This window comes from Monodon monoceros, unplaced genomic scaffold (genome assembly GCF_005190385.1).
Source record: "Monodon monoceros isolate NGI ecotype Baffin Bay Population unplaced genomic scaffold, NGI_Narwhal_1 Super_Scaffold_3, whole genome shotgun sequence".
NCBI classification, from domain to species: Eukaryota; Metazoa; Chordata; class Mammalia; order Artiodactyla; family Monodontidae; genus Monodon; species Monodon monoceros.
This window is the reverse complement of record NW_021703780.1, coordinates 24,130,793-24,151,608: the sequence shown is the minus strand read 5'-3', so window position 1 is coordinate 24,151,608 and position 20,816 is coordinate 24,130,793. Positions and strand designations below refer to the sequence as shown.

Genomic DNA, 20,816 nt, shown 5'->3' with positions numbered 1-20,816 from the left:
CATGTGGGATCTTCCCGGACCAGGGCTCGAACCCGTGTCACCTGCATTGGCAGGTGGATTCTTAACCACTGCACCACCAGGGAAGCCCTCTGTAGCATCTTTATTCCGCTACTTATTCATGCTCTCCCAAGCTCAGGTAGAGGGGAAGATACATGGGGCAGTGACTAAGATTGGAAGTGGGGAGGAGGGTACCCCACCTCCTACTGAAAAATGTTATTTATAGAATTGCTTTTATTGAAATTCTGGAGACGCTTCTATTTTATTTTTGAAATTCTGGAGATGCTTAAATTTTATTTTTGTATTTAAAGTTGAAAGACAGTGCCAATAAACATGTCTTCTCCCCAGAGGGATTTCAAAGAAAGATCACTTATGCACATCATATAGGGAAGAGTGAGAGCATAAGATACCAGAAAGACGAAATGGAAGTTTTCAGGAGTGGAGAAGAAATTTCACAGCAAGATGTCAGGATTTCAGTTGACCCACCACCTGGAGCCATTTAGCTATTGAGTCAAGAAGCAGAATAAGGAGGCTGGGGGTTCTGACTCAGCCTTGCCAGCACAACTGAGGGGAACCAGAGGAGACATTAGACACGGGTAGGGCCCCTCCGTCCATTGGGGCAGCCTGTTTGAGCCATCTCCCCCTTTGGCTTAGTGACTCCTTTCTGCTGCCTTGACACCACCTGCAGAAGAGGAGGGAGACAGTCTGGGTGTCTGTGCCCTCCCTCCCACTGAGGGCCAGGGCTTCCGCCCTCCCCCCACTCCTCTACTGCTTGCGTGTTGCTGCCACACGTTCTGCTTCCTTGGCCTTCCCTTCCAGTCCTGGGTGGCGCAGGAACTAGCTTTGTTCAGGGGATGTGGGGAGAACTGTTGGGGGGGGAATTCGCTGTTTTGTTAGACCAGTGCTGACCCCAAGTCCCCTCTTTACCCCCACTTCCCAAGAGTAAACTAAAAACAATAAACTCACCTTCCCCTGAAGCAGATTCTGCAAACAGATGTTCACCTTTTGAATCTGGACTAACTGGGGGCCACCAGGCTCTGAGTGTAAATCTGTTGGAAAATTCTAAAAGGAGGAGTTAGAGGCAGACAACGTGGTGAAAACTCGAGTACCATCTGCCACTCTTCTCCTATCACCACAGGTCATTCCTCTCCTCCATCTGGATCCCCTCATCCCAGTTCCCTGCCAGGCAGGTGGGAAATTCCAGTACTCTCCACTCCATCTCTTTAGCAGTCCAGTTCCTCCAACCCCCTCAAATAGCATAGTACCCGCTTTCTCTATTCTTTGGATCCTCCCTCCTGTCCATCCCTGACTCACTGGAACAATCCAGACCACTCCCCCATCTCCATGGAGTGAGCCAAATTGTGTCCCTCTGAATGGAATGCAGACCAGCCTCCTCTAGGCCCAACAATGAACCGACCTAACATTTGGTGGCATCCTGTCATTACAATGCTGCTTCCAATTGATGATCCATGTCCGTTAACTCTTACCTTTCCAGGATGGTGTCAGGCTGTGTCCACACGTCCCTGCTACCCCTGCCCCCACATACCATGGGTCAGCCCCATACCTCACCAAGGGCCCCCAGATATAGCTGCTGTTGCTGGGCCTCCCTCAGACGGCCCTCATACCAGGCCTGGCTATGCTCCAGCAGCTCCAGCCCCTGCCACAGGGCATCCTGTTCCCGCTCCAGAGCCTGCATCCTCTGCAGCTGAACAAGGCAAGAAGCAGAGGCTGACTCACTCCACAGCAGGGTTCTGGGCCACGCACGGCCCTTGCTCGTAACCCGTGGTTCAGTTCGCTATGTGGTCACTGAGTGTGAACCCAGACTGGCCACTGAGGACCTGGAGGGCGAGGGAAAGCAAGGGGCTGAACTTACGAGTCCTCAAAATTGAGTGGAATTGCAGGAGACTGATCTAGGGAGAGGGGCTTTCCCGGGACCTCTTGCGGGACTGATACTCACCCAGAGGAAGAAGCGCTGGGCCCCCGGGTCTTGGCGGCTTGTCTCCAGTGGCAGCAGCAGAACCGTGTAGGGGGCCTGCACCAGGGGCAGCCCACCAGGACCCCGGCTCCCCATGGCTCTGAGGTGGGAAGGGTGGAGCCACACCCACTGGTGCAGGGCTGGTCCCTCCCTTTCCCCCAGCCTTGCACCGGTCCTGCCTAGTCTTTCAGCCTCCCAGAGCCCTTCCTGCTGGGTCTGTCTCAGGCTGAGGTGTTCCTACTTTGAGGGGAAAGAACATCTCCCTTGGGCTCCTGTCTTCTCTCTCATCTGTTTTTGTAGGGTCTGTTGAAGTGGTTGGTTCTCATAAAGTCCCCCTGGGTAGAACCCGAGGGCCTCCCTCCAGCAGTGATACTTTATTTTTAATGAGGCAGGGCAGGTCCCTCTGTGGCCTGCTGCTTCCTATTTCATCTCTTTCCTACTCTCTTGTTTTGTTTTGGCTCGTCTAAGGAAACAATAACTTTCTCCAAAACAAACTTTATTACTAACATGAAACAAAATTTCCAGGGAAACTGAGAACTCTGGGTGTGAAGGAGGTAAGGAAACAAAGAGGGCCTGGCAGGCTCCCGGGGTTTGGGATGTGGAGGAGAGCCCAGGAAAGACTCTCAGAGGATGGTGGCGGCAGCAGGCAGCACTTCCCGACTCATGAAAATGTCCAGGTCCAGACTGGGATCTTCCAAATCCAGTTTCAGAAACTTGTCTACTAACATCTGGCAACTGAGGGGAGAGAGACCAGTGAGATTCACGGAAGCTTGGGCAACAGAATCCCTGAGCAGAGGGGAGAGGGTGCAGCGCGGGGAGCCCGAGACCTTGAGAATTTAGAAATTGCAGGAAGAAACTTTGAATCTTTAAAGGGCAAGAGACTGTCTGAGTCCCTGAAAGGGGTAGAAGAGCTGCAGAACATGCTGGAGAGAACGAGGACCCTGGGCCTGCACTCACTTTTCCATTTGTTTCTCCTTTAGCAGCTCCTTGACAGGCTTGATGGGCTCTCCACTGCAGATCAAGTCTGAGACCTAGGACCAAGGAGGAAGGGGCAGGGGTGGGAGTGGGTGTTGGGTAAGAGAAGAGAGTAAGGGTCAGAAATCCCATGGGCCCAGAAATCCAGGTCCCTCAGAGAAGCAGGGACAGTGGAAGGGAGCCCTGATGGAGGCGGTTGCTGTTTGGACCTCACCTCCTTGCCACGAGCAATGAGTTTCTCAGGAAGCCCAGCCTGGGCAGCTGTGTGGGAGGCATGGCTGGCATTGGCAACACCTTCGCAAACCTGATAGAAGAAGACAAGGTCATTCCCATCTTCACAGGTCTCCATGGTCTTAAAAGAGAATAAAAGGGGAATGTTATCAGTCATTCTGCTTCCTGCCCCAGTCCCTTGGTCAGTTGCCGTGGAGAGTGAGAAACAGGAAGGGACATGGTCCCTGTGCTCAAGGAGCCCCTGTTCTGACGGAGAAGCCAGTTCCCAGCTCTGGGAAATGCTCGGCCTAGGGGCCCCTAGGGAGCTGGATTGGTTCCTCACCAAATACTGCACGAGGGGCCCCTGTGGCAGCAGCTGTAGCTGAATGAGGCTCAGAAAGTTGGTGGCCACGAAGATGTGGGGGCACGTGGGCCCAAGCGCCAGCCAGTGTCGGATCACGGCCGCTAGAAGCGCGAGACCATCCACCTGTGCAGAGGGCAGGGGTGAGGCTGTGGAACCACAGGTGCCCCGTGCACCCCTCTCCTCCTGCCAGGCCTCTCCCGCCTCACACTCTTTCTTTTCCACCCACACACCCCTATTCTTTTCCAGAGGCGCAGCCACACCCTCTTGTTCCTTAGCCCTCCTTCATTTTCCCCTCCTTAGATCCTCAACAGCTTCTCCCCTTACCGTGTTGGTTCCCTTTCCGAATTCATCAATAAGGACCAGCGACCGCTCAGTGGCATTGTTCACTGCTTTCGCCACCTGCTGGGTACCAGGTGGACAAGGGATAGTTTCAGAAACATTCGAGGCCTGTAATGCACTGACCACAGTCTGCCTGGCAGTAAAGCTGCTTGTGTGTGTATGTGTCCACCCAACAGGACTGCAAGTTCTTTAACGGCGAAGACACATGTTTTGTTCATCCTTTCATTGCCAACAGTGCCTCACACGAAGCCGGGGATAGATAAAGGTTCGCAGTATTGATTCTCCTGGTCTCTGAACTGGGTGCTCCCTGCCCCTAGTTTAGAGAGCAGGCAGAAGGAACGTTTTTCCTGACATTTTTCACGGGTAGGGTTCCTTCCCCATTATCCCCCTCCCCCAACCCATCCTCCTTTTGACCTGGTTGAGGTCGATCATGAAGGTAGAGAGGCCAAGGGAGATGGATTCACAGCTATGGATTCGGGTGAAGATGGCGTCTACTGCCCCGATTTCGGCTTCCTCTGCTGGCACAAAGCTGCCCACCAGGGCCATGAATGTGATCAAGCCTACCTGAAGAGGGGAGGAGACAGGGCCCGGTGCCTCGTGTGGCTGAGGTGAAGGTGAGGCTAAACTGAGGGGAGAACAATAGATCAAGAGAGATGGACACAGTTTAACAGAAGATCACAGCCCCTTCTGCTCGCTTTAGAATCAGTAAAGGGCAGGGAGTGAGCAAAGGCACACTTTAACTCAGAGGTGGGGGAGGAGAAATCAGGCCATGGAACGATCATTAGAACATGGCTCTCCCTCAGGTAGAGAATGAGAACTTGGGAGGAAGAGGAGCGGCGGGTGTGGGCTACGGTCTTTTCATGACAGCTGGGGTCAGAACATGGGGAGAAGAGCTGTAGGGACCTGGGTTGACTGGCAGGTGGGGGATGGAGACAATGGAGAACATTCCAGAGGCCCAGTTTGTAGGGATTCCTCTACCTGTTTGAGGTATATGCTCTTCCCTGAGGAGTTGGGTCCAGTGATGACTTTGACCCTCCCTTTGTACCCCCCGCATTCTGCGGAGTTGGGCACGAAGGTTCGGGCACAGAGCTCCATCAGAGGATGCCTGCAGTGGGTGGAGAGGTACCTTGCACGTGGCCTGTGGATGCAGAAGATGGGGCCTTTGGGCCCCTCTTGTGTATGCCTCCACCCTTTTCTGTTCTCACCTGCCATTCTGGATTCGTACCCCAAGGAGCCGTGGGGAGTAACGAGGCCTTGAGTAGCCATAGTCCCGGGCGGCACTGGCAAGAGCCAAGAGGACGTCCAGGCGGGAGGCGAGGTCCAACACCCGGGTCAAGACAGCTGCCCGTGCCAGCACCTGACACTGCAGCTGGTACATCAGCAGGGTTTCCTGGTCTGGGGGCAGGTAAGGGAGGGAGCTGGGGGTCAGCTCCAGGGGAAAGTGAAGGAGAGACAAAGAGGCCAGCAGAGGGACCCAGAAACAGGCTTGCAGATACCATGTGAAATACCCAGAGACATTCAGAAAAGACAGAGTAAGAGAGAGAAAGAGAGAGAGAGAAAGAGAGAGCAATGGCAGGAAGGAAAGGAGCCTATCAGAATCATCTCCATGCTGCCCACTCCGCTCCAGCCACTCGCTTCTCCTCACCCCGGATGTCGCAGTGCAGGTCCCCCAGCAATGCATCCAGCTCCTTGGTTCGAGCACTACGATAGTGAAGCTTCTCCTCTGAGAGGAACTGGATACAAGGGTTCAAAGCTATGGGCTTTGCTTCTCTCGATCCTCATCCTATCTAACCCCCGCTCCAGCCCTGACCTTGATTTCTTTCTCCTTTGTCCCAGAGCTGGTAAAGATCAGAGTAAAACAACAGAAGAGGGATCCCACATTGGGCAGTGCTGATGGGGTAAGGCCCTCCTCTCAGCTGCTCATTCACTTTCCTTATCAACCCCTACAGAGGTCAAGGGTCTCACCATGAAGTCCAGACCCTCAATCTCAAAGTCACTGGTGTCCACCATGGAAGGCAGGCGGGGAATACAAAGAAGGAAGCCAATCTGCGGAGAGTAGAAAAGAGATAAAACAGAGAGTGATGTACTGGGCACTTTCTTTCCTTAGAGGAAGCCAGAGTCCCCTATATCCCCCAATGCTTCCCTCAGGGGGCTAAAGCCACCAAAAAGTATTCATGTTCTTCAGATTTCTCCAGGGTTTTCTTATCTACTAATGTGTCCTTCATAAGCCTAATGTCCCCCTAAAAAACCCCTGGGGAGCACACCCACCCTCCTGCCCTCACCAGAGGGATGTAGATGACACTGCATGAAGGAATACGGGGGTCCAGATTTTCCAGCTCCTTCCGAGCCACCTCAGTGAGGAAACTGGGAAGTCCTGTCAGCCTTCGTTTTTCTAGGAGGGTGAAAGACACGTGGATATCAAAAGTAAGGTTCCTGCTCTGGTTGCGATGATTACCCCCAGTTGTAGTGGCCGCCTACTGAGAACGGTACCCCATCACTGGGCAGGCTCATGTCTCAGGGCTCACAGGCCCATCCGTACACCTAACACTCACTTGCATCAATTTCAGGATCTATGCTGGGGAGGACTGTGAAGCGATTTTCAGCAAGACTGCCCTCAAAGTCCACCTGAGGAGACAAGAAGTCCAGGTTCTTTACATCCAGCACCATCTCGTCCTGTTCCTCACCTCTACTTGGGCCCCTTCAGTCCCTGCTTTAACCCTAACCCTCCAAGCCCCCAAGCAGATCCCTGATATTTTGCCATCTCCTCTCACCATCCCATCCCTTGGTCATCCAGCTGACCTCAGTGTCTCCCATGCATCCCCATCTTCCACACCACATTCCCCAGAGCCCAGTCGTTCTCTATTACCCAAACCCATCCCTCCCCTAGTTTCCCAGGAGCTCTGCCTCTTTCCTTCCACTCACCACTTTCCCAATGAGGCTGGCAATGTGGTGTAGGTCATCAGAGAACTCTTGGGCAATGTCCCGAAAGAGCTGAATGGACTGGGGCAGGGAGCGGCAAGCATCCCTCAGGCCCAGGGCACTGTACACTGTCTGTAGGAGAAATGGACAGAGGAGGGTGGCCCATACCCAGGCCGGGCTTAGGCGAGGGGACAGGGATGGACTGAGAAGAACAAAGACCAATAGGGAAAAACACAATAACAGAGACAGAGAGAAGATCTCAAATGCAAAAAAGAAACAGTGAGAGAGAAAATGGTATCTGCAGAACTCTTCACCAGGCACCACACTAAACACTGAGGCTCCAAAGACAACAAAGACAACTGGGTCCCTTGTCCTAGATGGGCTCGTGGTCTAGTAAGGAAGACAAATACACCCAGAAGATTTAAAAATAAAGTGGTAGTTGCTTTGAAAGAGATTTGTACAATATCCCAAGAGAGAAGTTTGTACAGAGGAAAGAGAAATAGGGATATGAAAGGCAGAGAAGAAGTAAATGAGCAGAAGGGGCAATGACAGCATTTGGGTAAGAGACAGCAGGAAGAGGGGATGGGTGAGAGTCACTGAGAATTAATTCTCCAGCGTGAAAGTCAGTGACCTGAGGTGGCTGCTCTAAACAGGGATTAGACTGAGTGGATAAACCCAATCCAAAGGACATTGACTGAGCCTCACTCTGTGACAGAGGATATAAAAAGTGTATAAACCAAAGAGTTTATAATCTAGCCATGATGGAAACAAGCAACAAAAACAATGACTACCCACAAAAAAGACTGACCAAGTTGTGAAACTGACTAAAATTACTAAGGAAGTTCAGAGAATAAGACTAATATGGGCTAAAATAGTTGGGATATCTTTGCAGAGAAAAAGAAATAAGCTTGGTCTTGAATAAGGCAATTCCAAAGGGAGGAGGGTATTCTGGGTGGGGGCAAGAGCATGGGCAAATGAATAGAGGCAGGAATAAGAACTAACACTTGTTGAATGTTTACTACCCACCAGGCAATATTCTAAACTTTTTACATGTGTTAATTTCATTCAATTCTCAAAATAATCCTAGGAGATGGGGACTAGCATGACTCCATTTTACAGGTGAGCAACCTGAAGCACAAAGAGGTAACACAATTTGCTCAAGGTCTCACAGAGAGTAAATAGATGAGCTGGGAATTGAGCCCAGGTGTCTGGCTTTTAACCACCATGCTATCCTGAGCAGGAACATGGTGGGTCTCCCAGGCAGAGTGCTTGAACGCGGAGCCTGGCCTGGCTGAAGCCAAGGATAAATGTTAGGTAGTGGGAGGGAATATACAAATAGTCACACACATCTGCTCACGTAAAATAAAATTGAAGCTACTTTACATGTTAGGTAAATATACTGTAGAGGGCTTCCCTGGTGGCGCAGTGGTTAAGAATCTGCCTGCCAATGCAGGGGACACTGGTTTGAGCCCTGGTCGGGGAAGATCCCACATGCCACGGAACAACTAAGCACGTGCACCACAACTACTGAGCCTGCGCGCTAGAGCCCATGAGCCACAACTACTGAGCCTGCATGCCACAACTACTGAAGCCTGCGTGCCCAGAGCCCGTGCTCTGCAACAAGAGAAGCCACCACAATGAGAAGCCCGTGCACCGCAACGAAGAGTAGCTCCCGTTCGCCGCAACTAGAGAAAGCCCGTGCGCAGCAACAAAGACCCAATGCAGCCAAAAATAAATTTAAATTAAAAAAATTTTTTTAGGCTCTCTCGCCTTCTGAGATGGCCCACACTCTGTCTGTGGAGTGTGTTTCTCTCTAAATAAATCCACTTCTTAACTATACCTTTGTTTCTCACTGAATTCTTTCTGCAATGAGACATCAAGAACCTCAAATTCACTGGGAATAGAACTATAGCAGCTGCTGCAGCAAAAAAGCTGGAAACTGAAACCATGCACAGAGAAACTTCAGAGAGTCACTGGAAACTTCGAATAGCAGTGGAGGAGGAGGAGCTGGAAAGCAGATGTTACAGCTGGAATTCACATTGCTATCTTGAGCTAGGTGGTAGAAGCCACATGCTGAGGATGGCAGAGCAGGAAGACAGAAGGAGACTGGGTCACTGAGGACTTTATGAAACCACCCAACAATCACGGACTGCTTATTTTTATCCTTTTCTATAAAAGATAAACTTATTTAAGCCAAAAAAAGTTTTTTTTAAAGGTTATCTATAGGTGGAGAGAGGGGAAAGGGATAGAAGCTACAATTAATTGACTATACCTTGTTTGGGAGATTTGACCTTGGAACTGTGTAAATATTCTACATAATTATAAGATTAAATTTTAAGAAGCAATTATTAAAAATCAAAAAAAGAATGAAACAAATGAACATAATGTATACCCAGATAGTGACATAACCACTTGAAGTAGTGACTAAAACACAGCAATTTGACTGTATATCCCTAGGGAGAACAGGAAGAACTATCCCTCCTTCCCCCAAAAAAATGTTAAATAGTGTTCAATAATCATATAGTTTTGGTAGTAATGGTGATATTGCTATTCTAAGATTGTTGTGGATGTAATGTAGGAAAAAGCAAATAAGTGATACTTTGATTTTCTCATTCCTAGTGTTATTGAGACACAGAATCTCCAGTATGGAAGAAGGAAATATTGAAGAGGATAAAAATGGAATATACAAGGTAAGAACCCTGTGGTGCTGAATTTAAATACGTGATGTCACAGATGTAGAAAACAAACTAATGGTTACCAAGGGGGAAACGGTGGGGGAGGGATAAATTGGGAGATTGGGATTGACATATACACACTACTATATATAAAATAGATAACTAATAAGAACCTACTGTATAGCACAGGGAACTCTACTCAATACTCTGTAATGACCTAAATGGGAAAAGAATCTAAAAAAGAGTGGATATATATTTATGTATAACTGATTCACTTTGCTATACAGCAGAAACTAACACAATATTGTAAATCGACTATACTCAAAAAACATTAATTAAAAAAAAGAATATAGATATAGTGATCTCTGGATATCTAAAAAACTAAAATAAAATAAATAGGTGATGTCAGTACTAATTTATCATGCATTTTATTTTTTTTCAAGTTCCTAGGTCTGTCCACAGAAAAGGCCTACAAGCAATAATCCAAACATGCTGAGTACCCTCTAGCACTCACTGTGGTATACAGAAATACCATTTCTCACTAAAAGGAACCAGGGCTCCTCAGAGAAATGTCTGGTTCCAGGTCAGAACCGGTACGTGTAAGTGGTATATCTGGTACATCTTGTCAAACCAGAGAGTGGGGAAGCTATCCAAGTCTACTAGTGTCATGTTAAAGGACTCAGAAGCCAACATGAAGAGGCTCCCATTGGCTAAAGATGGAATATCTCGAACATGTGTAAAGATTAAAAATGCAGTGGCCTGAAGCATGAAGAAATCTGTAAGTTTGTAATGATACTAAAACAACAACAGCAACCAAAAAAACTCATTGGTTGCCTTGGTGGATTATGGAACTAATTTCGTATTTGCTGATAGGTGGACAGATAAAATCAGGGGGAAAAAATCAAGCAATGTTCTGTGATATCACTAGGTAACCAAAGAGTAGATGAGAGGAAGTCTTCCTTCCAGAAACATTCTAATAAATGAAGAAAGAATGACAGAATTAGAATAACACTACTTTGCAATCTCTAAAGAACTAATGGACTTAAATATTAAACATCAAATACTGCTATCATCACAAAAGGAGAGTCAGACATACTGACATTATGTTCCTCCATTTATGAAACACTATTGAAAAAAATTAAACTTGAACCTGAGCAAGCTTCTAGATTCAACTATTAATTTACAGAAATTCTAGAAGAGAGAGAAACATGTCAAAAACAGGGAATGTGGGCTTCCCTGGTGGCGCAGTAGTTGAGAGTCCGCCTGCCAATGCAGGGGACACGGGTTCGTGCTCGGTCCGGGAAGATCCCACATGCCGCGGAGCGGCTGGGCCCGTGAGCCATGGCCGCTGAGCCTGCGTCCATGAGCCTGTGCTCCGCAACGGGAGAGGCCACAACAGCGAGGCACCCGCGTACCGCAAAAAAAAAACAAAAAACAAAACAGGGAATGTAATCAGTGAAATTCAGGCTAAGGAAAACTCTGTAGGACAAATAATCCAGCTTCTGCAACAAATATGTTGCAAGGGGGAAAAGATATATATATGGAGAGGCGGGGAGAGGGGAAGAGGGGAGGACAGAGAGAGAGAGAGAGAGAGAGAGAGAGAGAGAGAATGAGAGAGAGAGGGAGGGAAGGAGAATGGTGAAATGGAGAAGGAACCCATAAAGGAGATTCAAAAAGACATCATCCCATCGCTATATGAACATATTTTGATCCTAATTAAACTAATTGTAAATTTTTAAAAATCATTATATTTAAGAGATGAATAGAAATTTAAACATGAGATAATTAATATTAAAGAATTACATTAATTTTTAGATAAGATAATGGCATTGTTATTCTTTTTTAAAAATAATTTTCTTTTAGAAAGCATATTGAAATATTTATGGGTGAAATGATATGATGGCTGGGAATTGCTTCAAAATAATACAGGAAAAGGAAAGTGAGAGAATATATACATGAAACAACATTTGTATAAGTCAAAGTGTTAAAGCTACATGGTGGGTACATGGGAGTTCTTTGTATTATTCTCTCTAAATTTTTTTTGACAATTTCCACAGTGCAAAGTTTTTTTAAAGGTGTCGGGATAAAGTTGGACTGGGTGACGAGAGTAAAGAGGATTTGGAACACATGCTGGGGGTCTTAACCTGGACTTCTAGGTTCAAGAAGGGAGGTCTTACCTTGTAGAGAACCTGCCAGTCACTGACCTTGGTGTGGGACAACTTCATGCGTTTAAGAATCAGCTAGAGTCAAACAAGGAGACAGCCGCTGTTTTCCTTCTCCCACCCTAATGCCCCTCAAGATGCCCAGCATCCCTCACCTCCTTCCCCACCTCCCTGCCCCCAACCCCGAGCTCACAGGCACGTTCTTGATGTGACCCAGCAATCGATGCAGCATCTGAGCCATGTCCAGATTCTGGGGTAACAGGAAAAACTGAATGACATCCAGACGGGAATTTAGTTCCTCCAGGTCCTGGGTTGGACGTGTGAACCATAGCCTGGAAGTGAGGGTTGGAGTGAGGAGACCAGAAATTACCTCTGTTCTCATCACTGTCTTGATCTCAATTTGTGAAAAATGTGCATTTGGAGGTCCCTGGGGATTGCGGCAATATGTATCTGCACTGGTAAGTACAGTGTCCTATCTATGCAGGTGTGTTTACTTGCATCTACTGAAAATCTCTGGATGTGAGCACAACTGTGTGTATCTCAGTTTTGATGGATATGACCATGTGTCATTCCATGTGGATACGTGATGGAGTTTGTCAATATTTTAGAGGGAGAGCAGTGTGTTGAGGCATTTGAATGCCAACACTCTAGCTCTCTCTGCAGCTGAGTAGGAGTGAGTCAGAAAGAGTTTGTATATCCGTATTTAGCTGTGAAATAGCACAGACATTCATGTCTTTTCATGTTCTTCCTGTGAAAGTATATAACTGTTCCATGTAGAATAAGTCCTCAATTCGTGATAATGTTCATCCCTGCAGAGAAGAAAGTATTGGGTAGAGATACTTAAAGGGCTTCAATAACATTGTCTTATTTTTAATTGGCTAGTGGAAACACAGAGGTTTATATTATTATTATTATTATTACCTTTTCTGTGTCTGAGGTTATTTCCTAATAAATTAAATTATTATACAGAAATAAATGTCTCATCTGTGTTTGTCTAATTCTGGGTATCCCTATCTCCCTATGGCTATGAAGAGTGTGAGATTCTACAAGGACCTGGGAGCCCATGGATTCTTTCCCACACTAGAGCAAGCCATTAGGCATATCATTTTGTATAACAGCCAACCTGTGGAGACACTGGGGCCTAAGGATGTGTATCTCACACTGTAGTCTACGGCCAGTTACCCTGGGTTAGAACACCCCAGCTTAGAATGAAGTGGAAGACTCATGTGGATTCGAGGGTGGGTTTTAGGCACCCCTGCTCCTTGGCCACAAGGGAGCAGAGGTGTCTGAGGCAGTGTGGGCTAGTCTGTGAATACCCTCCCCACCTGGAGAGCACGAGCCTCATCAGACTTTCTTATAAAACACCTGGGTAGCTCTGACTCATGTACTTCGAGTGCCTGGAAGTCTTAGTCGAGCCAGACTCAAGTCAGCTGAGGGGATGAGGCCCTTAGAAGGTAAGCAAATTGTCCAAAGTCATGCAGCTAGTAAGAAGTACAACTGGATCTCAAACTCAGCTCTCCAGACTGCTAGGACAGTGCTCTTTAGAGCATACTGTGACATTTAGTCACCTTCTAGGTGCCCTGTCTGGCTTCAGGCCAGCTGGGCCCTTGGCTGACCGTCAGATTGTGATTCTATGCCCTGCAGGATCCTATCTAAGGAATCTGCACCCCTCCCTCACCTTTAACTCAGTTCTCTTCTCCTTTGAGAATTCCTTCCCTTTCATCCCTGGTTGAGACTAGAGATCTGCGCCTGAAGCTCTAGAGAACTTCGAGGTAATTAAATCACCCCGCCAATTACCTGGAGATGGCCTCAGAGATAATGCTAAATTAACCTCCAAAAGACAGACATTGCAGGGCAGGTGGCAGGGGGAAAAGATTGTACACCTGCAGGCTAGCAAAGGTTTCCTGAGTTTTTAGAGACGATGTAACCAGTGTGCTTGCATTCTACTGCATACAAGGCCCTGTGCTGCGCTAACAGGAATGGGCCACTGCATAGAGTTCACTCACAGCTATGAGGGCAAGTAGATTCACCAACTAATTCCAACCTGCTGTGATAGTGCAACTAGAAAATATAAACAAGCACTATGTGACCACACAGCAAAGTGCATGTCAGTCTCCTCAGAGGTGCCTGTGAAAGCTTCACCAGAAAGGTGATAGCTGGGTTGCAAGAGGATGTAAGATTTTGACAGGTGGAGAGCAGGGGAAAGACTTTCCAGAGGGAACAGCATTAACATGGCTTGAGGGGGAATTCCCTGGCAGTCCAGTGATTAGTACTCCGCACCTTCACTGCTGAGGGCCTGGGTTTAATCCCTCGGTGGGGAACTAAGATCCCATAAGCCGCACGGCCGAAAAAACAAAACAAAACAAAACAAAACATGGGTATGAGGAGGTAAGCCTGGAAATTAAAATTGAGGGGCCCTGAATGCCATACTGCTAAAGATGCGGCCCTTAATTATGCAGGTGATGCAGAAACCTCCTGAGGTTTATGTTTTGTTTCTACTTAAGCTTAAAAAAAGGGGGGTGGGGGAGTGACATGCTCAGACCTCTATTTTGGAATGAAGAACAGATTGGAAAAAGAAGCGTTTAGAGGCAGAGAGACCAATTTGAAGGTGAATGCAATGCTCCAAGTTAGAAATGAAGATAGACAGAATTAGAGCAGAGGAAAGAGGGAGAAGGGGATGGCTGAGAGAGACATTTCTGGATAGAATCAATAGGTCTCAGTGAATAATTGAATATGGGGGGTGAGGGAGAAGCATCAATCCAAGGTTCAGAGCTTGAGAAGCTATATTGCCAGCAATGCCATTAACCAGAAAAGGGAATGCAGGAAGAGGAACAGGGCCAGTGGGTGTCAGTGTGGATGCTCTGAGTTTGAGCTGCCTGTGGAAACTGCAGGTGGCGATGATGTGCAAAGAGCATTCCACATATGGAGCTCGGAACTAGAGATACAAATTTGAGAGTCATCAGAGAACAGCTCAAATTTGAAGTGTGTTTTTTAATAATTAAAGATATTACCGGGGCTTCCCTGGTGACGCAGTGGTTGGGAGTCCGCCTGCCATGCAGGGGACACGGGTTCGTGCCCCGGTCCGGGAGGATCCCACGTGCCGCGGAGCGGCTGGGCCCGTGGGCAGTGGCCACTGGGCCTGCGCATCTGGAGCCTGTGCTCCGCGGCGGGAGAGGCCGCGGCAGTTAGGGGCCCGCGTACCGCAAAAAAAAAAAAAAAAAAAAAAAAAGATATTACCATGTGTACATTGCTGTCTTGTGATTCTGCTTCTGCTGCGTGTATGTGTGAAAGTCCGTGTATCATCAGTGGGTACATGTGCACCTGTGCTGACAACATAAAATGAGAATAACACTAGCTACCACGTGGGGTCGTTGTAAGGATTAAACGCATTTAGCCAGCATTCAGGAAAGGGCAGTTGTTTTCATTACTACTAAGGGTGGTGTGTTTGAGTCTACAGATTGCCTGCATTAACCTGTAGCACGTGTGTGACTCTTACTCACCTGAGCAGTTTCTCTCCCCACTTACAGCGGCATCTGTTGAGGATTCCTGTTGGGAGTTGGGGTAGGGAGTGAGCCTGTTATAAGCAGGGTCAGGGAAAGGAATGTATGGATGTGTCTAAGCTGAGGCATCAGGGTCAGAGGTTTGGGTGTTCAGCTGGCTGGCCTGGGGAGCGTTCCCCAGATACAGGACACAAAGGCAGCCAAAGCCAGCGTGTGGCCACAAGTCTGAGCCGGGATTACCTTACATGGGCTTGGGGGAGGAATGGGCACTCACAGGAACACTCAGCCAGAAAAATATGCAGAGCAGGCATAATTAGACTCACAAAAAGCCCAACACATACACGTAAACATTAGACACAACCCACTGAGATGCACGGTGAAACCATGTGGTTACTTGGGGTGATGTCCCCAATACACCTTAAAGCCTGAAACAACTATAAGAGATAAAGACTCTATGCAAAGCAAACATGGGAGTTATGCAGTTACATAACTCTCCTCTATACACAGGGCCTCCCAAAGTCCCTAGACAGGTACACCACTAGTAGAAATATTCATACAAACCCAAGGAATAAACATGGAATTGGTAGAGTAAGAAATGATACGCAAAAGACACTGGACAACTATACTGGACAAGGTTTCAGGAAGATGCCCAAACTGAGGGAGGGTACAAAGAGGATAATAAAGCTGGATTGGGACTTCCTTGGTAGCGCAGTGGTTAAGAATCCACCTGCCAATGCAGGGGACACGGGTTCGAGCTCTGATCTGGAAAGATCCCACATGCCGCAGAGCAACTAAGCCCGTGCACCACAACTACTGAGCCTGCGCTATAGAACCCGCGAGCCACAACTACTGAGCCCACGCGCGGCAAATACTGAAGCCCCCGCGCCTAGAGCCCGTGCTCCGCAACAGGAGAAGCCACCGCAGTGAGAAGCCCGCGCACTGCAGTGAAGAGCAGCCCCCGTTTGCTGCAACTAGAGAAAGCCTGAGTGCAGCAACGAAGACCCAAGGCAGCCAAAAATTTAAAAAATTAAGAAAAAAAAAAAAGAAGCTGGATTGGAGCAGAAGAGACAGCTGGCAATGGGGTGAAGTGGAAAGAGAGGGACTGGGATACATCTTTGGAGGCAGCTGTTTTTCTGGCAGGCCTGTGTAGTGTGGGATGAGGGAGGGGGCAAACCTACCAAAGAGGCTGAGCCCCTCCTTGAGTCCACTGGCCACTTTGTACACTGAGGGGTGAGGCTCACTCTTAAATATCTGCAGAACACTATTAGGGAGAAATTAGGGTAATTTGTATTTTAAAAGGCAATTGAGAAAACGGAATGGGGATTGGGAACACCTCCTGAGATGAAGTCTTGATGCAAGGTTTGTCCCTCACTGCCCTCTGCCTCAGTTTCTCCCTTTAGAAAAGGAGGGTGACACCTTTGTGCTTTTCTTCTTCTCTGCCCTCACCCCTCTTCTCCTTCCTTCAGGGAGAGAGCTCTTAATAGCCCCAGGATTAAAGAAATTGGAGCCCCGTTAAGGATTATTAGAGCATTAAGCTTAATCCTTCTCCCTCCCCAAAGATGACAGCCTGCCTCCATCTCCTTACCTGTAAGTGTCTTGATCTATGCTCACCAGATGGGTCCTGAGGACAGAAAACAAGCAGAAAGGAAGGTAGCTGGGGTATGTGAGGTGTGAGTTCATTCTTAAGTTATACCCGCTTAGCTCTCCTTCAAGAGTACTGTCTCAGTTTTCTCCCCAGAGCTCCACACCCTCTCAGGAGTTCCTGTGTGTCCTAGAGCACTTTACCAGATGGGTCACTGCCAACGCCCCCCATCCCGTCTTACTTTCCAGGCCTCCCAATCCCACCTTACTTTGGTTGAGGTTAGGGTAAGTGACCTACAACGCAAATTTCTTAAAGCCTAGGATGGGGATGCTGACGTTATAGTCTTCCAGTTCAACCCCGATTCTTCTTCGACCCATGAACTTCAGCAGCCCTCCAAGTGCTCGAACCTAGGAGGGGATCAGTAATGGAGGTGGGGTAAATCCCAACGTCTTGGAGGCTGGACGACACCAGGGAAAACTATTATTTTCCAGGGCTGGGCTAGTATCTCCCAGGACTCAAACCTAGTCTCCAGGTGCTTGTGCCTTTCTCTAACCTGCTGCAACCCAGCCCTTACCTTGCGGGACCCATCTCACCGTGAGGAGGCAGTCAAACGGGATGATGGAGGAGAGGAAGAGGATTTTCTCAGTGGCGGTCATGGAGTCTGGGATGAAGGAGTAGTTTCCAGAAAGGAGGCGCTGTTTGCTTATCTCCAGGCCTATTTTGAGGGAAGAAGGGAGGGAAAGATCTTATAGCCCGATTCTTCACCTTATTTTAAGAATGAGAAAACAGAAGCAAGAGAGATGATGTGGCTTGCCAAATTCACACAGGCAGTTAATGGAAAGCTGAGACAAGAGCCAAATTTTCACTCTTTATTCTACATACACTTTAAAAAGGGTTGGCTGGGAACATAAACTGAGAAAGATAAATGGCTCAGGAGAGTAAGATATCTGTCTGGAATTGGGGACTTGGGGTCAAAAAAAATCATATTAACAGAGGAACTAATAACATGAATGCCCTAACATCTAATTTAGGATAGAACATTCCCTGTCCTTTTTGCAAAACCCGGGAAGGTTATGGAAGTGTCTTCTAGATGAATGAGGTCACTGAGGCAGTGCCTTTTTTTTTTTTTTTTTTTTTAGGGGTAAATGGCTTTGGCTTAAAGGGGAAAATGCCAACAATCAAAGCTGACCAAAAAGTGTTACTACTCCCTCTTCTCACAGAAGGCACTCATCCCTAGACAAGCCTAAGCTGCAGGTTATTAAAGGCTAGGGATTAGGAGAGATCGTGGGGAGACTGGTCATGGGGCTTGAAGAACACAAAGGTTTAGAATGAGATAGGGCTGAGGGGAGACCTCTGATGATGAAGGTGGAGTTAGGAGAAAGGGTCAGAAAACTGGGATGGGGGATTGGGCAAAGCAAAAGGGAGGAGATACCAAAATCCACACTTGGCAAAAGTATGATTTCAGGTCTCTTAGGCTCTCTGTGCTCTTGGGAGGCTGTGAGGGAGGCAAAGAAAGGGCCGTCAGTCTGTACATCTCAGTCCTTCTGCCGCTGTCCCACCTTCCCTCTCACCCAATTCTGGTCTCCTGGCTGTAGCTCCGCCCAAGACCCTTTAGTCTCCTGGAACATTCCATAATTTAGTCCTTCCCCATTTTCCCTCTCTCCTTTACCCAGTCCTTACCAAGTTTCCCCAGAAACCGAGTCATATTCTCATCCTGTTTGGCGCTCGTGACAACAGACTGGGGATCGATTTCATCCAGAACTTGGAATGAGAATGGAGACCAAATGAGTTCAAGGATCTTTATCTTTTGACTAAGAGGGAACCCGTAGCCCTCCCCTTGCTATCTCCCTTCACCCCTCAGAAACTTATTTCCTCCCTCTAAGAGTACGGAGTGCCCCCCACATTGGAAGCATAAGTCGAAGTCAGACATGAGATTAGAAAAGGAAGGAGGAGTAAGACTGATGGGGTGGTGGGAGGGAAGAGGGGTGCCCAGGAGATTATCACTAGACTGTAGACCCTTAAAGGACAGACATGACTGATTTGCCCAGGACTGTATCTCCAGCTCCTGGTACCTTTGTGAATAATGAGATGAATTCCTAAAAACAACAAAGGGGGCCTCTAGGAGTCAACTAATAAAAATAGATTGAGTCAGGTAAGGATCTACGAGTGAAATACGCTTCTAATCCCAGAGTAGAGGAATTCCTAGTTCTGCCCTCACCTCTCTGGAGCAGCTTGAGGCTCTCGTGGTCTGGGGCATCTGGCATAAAGTAGATGGTGGAGTCACTAGTGTCATAGTAGGCAATGCCCAGGTATCCTGAGTTCCACAGCACACACAGATGAATCTGTCCGGCAAGGAAGAAAGGAAACGAATATTTGAACCAATCACTCGTTAAGTGCAGGGTTGAGGCATGCCTTATTTAATTTTAATTACTTTATCAACTCTCTGGGATAGGCATCATCACCCCCATTCAGTTAATGTGAAACCGACATTCAGCGGAGGGAAGTGACTGGCCCAGCTCTTGTTCCCAGCCCCTTTATAGGCTAACAATCAGGCGTTCCAATCAACTCCCTGCTCTCCAGATTCGAGCTCTGGCTCCTCAGACATCGCCTCTCCACCCCGCCCCCAGACCTCCGCGGGCTCCTCCTCTTCCTCCTCCTCGGCCTCCCGGGGGTCCGGCACTGGGGCCGGGCTGGGGAAGCTGGCCGAGGCCTCCCTGGGTCCCGGTCCCTGCGGCGTCCTTCCTGGGGTCGCTCCTACGGAGGCCATGGCCTTGGAGGCTCTGTGGATGAAGAAAATGAAGGCGGTTCAGGAGCGAGATCTCACCCGCGAGGAGGCGGGGGTAGCGGGGCGCACAGAAATGCAACTCCACTGAGAACTAATGGGAGAGGGCTGAGGGGCAGGGCTGCTAGGGCCTTCGAGAGCTGTGGTCACAGGTGCAGGGCATCTGGAGGGGCGACTTCTCGGGTATTTAACTAAAGTACAGACTGTGGAAAACACCACTCGCCCCACCCTTATTCCTGTCACGCGGAGGTTGTATTTGGAGACTGTCTGAGGGTCCTGTGGGACAAGTTTTGCACGCCTCCTCTCTCCGCCCCTGCCAACCAAGCCCCCAAGATCACAGCCTCACGCTCTTGACTTCCCCACCCAGTTGCGGACAGTTCGCGGCGTTTTCCCGCCTTTTCAGTCACCTGGGTCGCGACGTGCGCGAGACCGCGTCATTAAACGCCGCGGGCCTGCGGGAGGGTGCGCCGACGCGGGGGCGGGGTGCGCGCGCACACGCCCCGCCTTCTTAGCCGCTATTGGTCGAAGAGACCCGGATCCTGCCTAGAGATCCAACAGAGCGAGAGGGAGGAGGGGACCGCAGAGAAGGCTGGACGATGACTGGCCTATTCGCATATGGGGCGGTGCCAGAACGTTCAAACTTCCCGCCCTCTGCTGTGGCCTAGCAACCGGGCCTCTGGCCCTTGATTGACACGGGGTGGAGCCTGTGAGAAAGTCCTTAGCAGAGCTGGAGTCAGAGCCCCCGGAACGGGTCTAGGGGCGTTGGGTAATCTGGAGAGGAGGCCGACCTTAAAGGAACAGAGACACGTTTTTGGGGGGGTTTTTGTTTTTGTTTTTGTTTTTTCTGGAGAGTGGAGATAAGCAGCATTAATTCAACCTATGCCAACAATTCTAACTTAATATTTATAATGAGCTTAGAACAGTGCCTGGCAAACATAGTAAGAACTACGTGAGTGTTTTAAATAAATAAGCGGAAATAAGAAGCGAGACTCCTATCTCAGCCCACCTTTGCCTGTTTCCTGGGTGCAGAGTATGATCACTCCCATAGGGACACCACAGGGCCTAATTAATAATTTCAGCGCCCCAAGAGAAGTTGGAAGCATTCGACACACACACACACACACACACACACACCCCTAAGGACAGAAGGGTGTCATTCATTCATTCTGGGCCAGGTGGTGGACTCAAAACAGGGAACATAATTAAATCCCTACTCCATGAGCCTAATTTTTGAGTGTGTGTGTCTGAGGGGAGGAGAAGCAAGGAGATAGTGAAGGAGAAAGAAATAAACAATCATATACTTTTAAAAACACCTCTTAAAATACATCTTCACCCC

General features: G+C 48.4%; 2 protein-coding genes across 8 annotated transcripts; both read right to left on the bottom strand.

Moving 5' to 3' along the window:
• Positions 1-11: 11 nt before the first annotated feature.
• SAPCD1 (suppressor APC domain containing 1) lies at positions 12-2,243 on the bottom strand. Its single transcript, XM_029242903.1, has 5 exons — positions 1,955-2,243; positions 1,562-1,702; positions 964-1,059; positions 774-863; positions 12-679 (listed from the first exon to the last, which is right to left on the bottom strand). The coding sequence occupies exons 1-5, from the start codon at positions 2,066-2,068 to the stop codon at positions 584-586; spliced, it is 537 nt and encodes a 178-aa protein (XP_029098736.1). The 5' UTR covers positions 2,069-2,243; the 3' UTR covers positions 12-583.
• Positions 2,244-2,451: 208 nt separating this feature from the next.
• On the bottom strand, positions 2,452-19,936 carry MSH5 (mutS homolog 5). Of its 7 annotated transcripts, none has more exons than XM_029242893.1 (25): positions 19,888-19,936; positions 19,328-19,478; positions 18,917-19,040; positions 18,379-18,459; positions 18,131-18,193; positions 17,292-17,413; positions 16,996-17,105; positions 16,702-16,737; positions 16,295-16,377; positions 15,117-15,162; positions 11,810-11,948; positions 11,632-11,694; positions 6,783-6,911; positions 6,413-6,485; positions 6,143-6,252; positions 5,826-5,906; positions 5,506-5,593; positions 5,066-5,255; positions 4,839-4,965; positions 4,275-4,424; positions 3,846-3,920; positions 3,501-3,644; positions 3,162-3,299; positions 2,930-3,003; positions 2,452-2,707 (listed from the first exon to the last, which is right to left on the bottom strand). In XM_029242893.1, the coding sequence occupies exons 2-25, from the start codon at positions 19,463-19,465 to the stop codon at positions 2,596-2,598; spliced, it is 2,496 nt and encodes an 831-aa protein (XP_029098726.1). In that variant the 5' UTR covers positions 19,466-19,478; positions 19,888-19,936; the 3' UTR covers positions 2,452-2,595. The 7 variants fall into 7 exon arrangements, with proteins under 7 accessions (XP_029098726.1, XP_029098729.1, XP_029098728.1 ...); XM_029242896.1 differs by having other exon boundaries at positions 3,162-3,251; XM_029242895.1 differs by having other exon boundaries at positions 16,999-17,105.
• Positions 19,937-20,816: the final 880 nt, after the last annotated feature.

Coding starts and splice junctions, on each gene's coding strand:
- MSH5 (XM_029242893.1), bottom strand. CDS start 19,465: ATGGCCTCCGTAGGAGCGACCCCAGGAAGGACGCCGCAGGGACCGGGA. Junction 18,460..18,916: donor CCTCAAGCTGCTCCAGAGAG/GTGAGGGCAGAA, acceptor TCTCATTCCAAG/TTCTGGATGAAATCGATCCC. Junction 5,256..5,505: donor CCTGCACTGCGACATCCGGG/GTGAGGAGAAGC, acceptor ACCTGCCCCCAG/ACCAGGAAACCCTGCTGATG.
- SAPCD1 (XM_029242903.1), bottom strand. CDS start 2,068: ATGGGGAGCCGGGGTCCTGGTGGGCTGCCCCTGGTGCAGGCCCCCTAC. Junction 1,703..1,954: donor CCCAGCGCTTCTTCCTCTGG/GTGAGTATCAGT, acceptor TGCCTTGTTCAG/CTGCAGAGGATGCAGGCTCT. Junction 1,060..1,561: donor ATCTGGGGGCCCTTGGTGAG/GTATGGGGCTGA, acceptor TCCTCCTTTTAG/AATTTTCCAACAGATTTACA.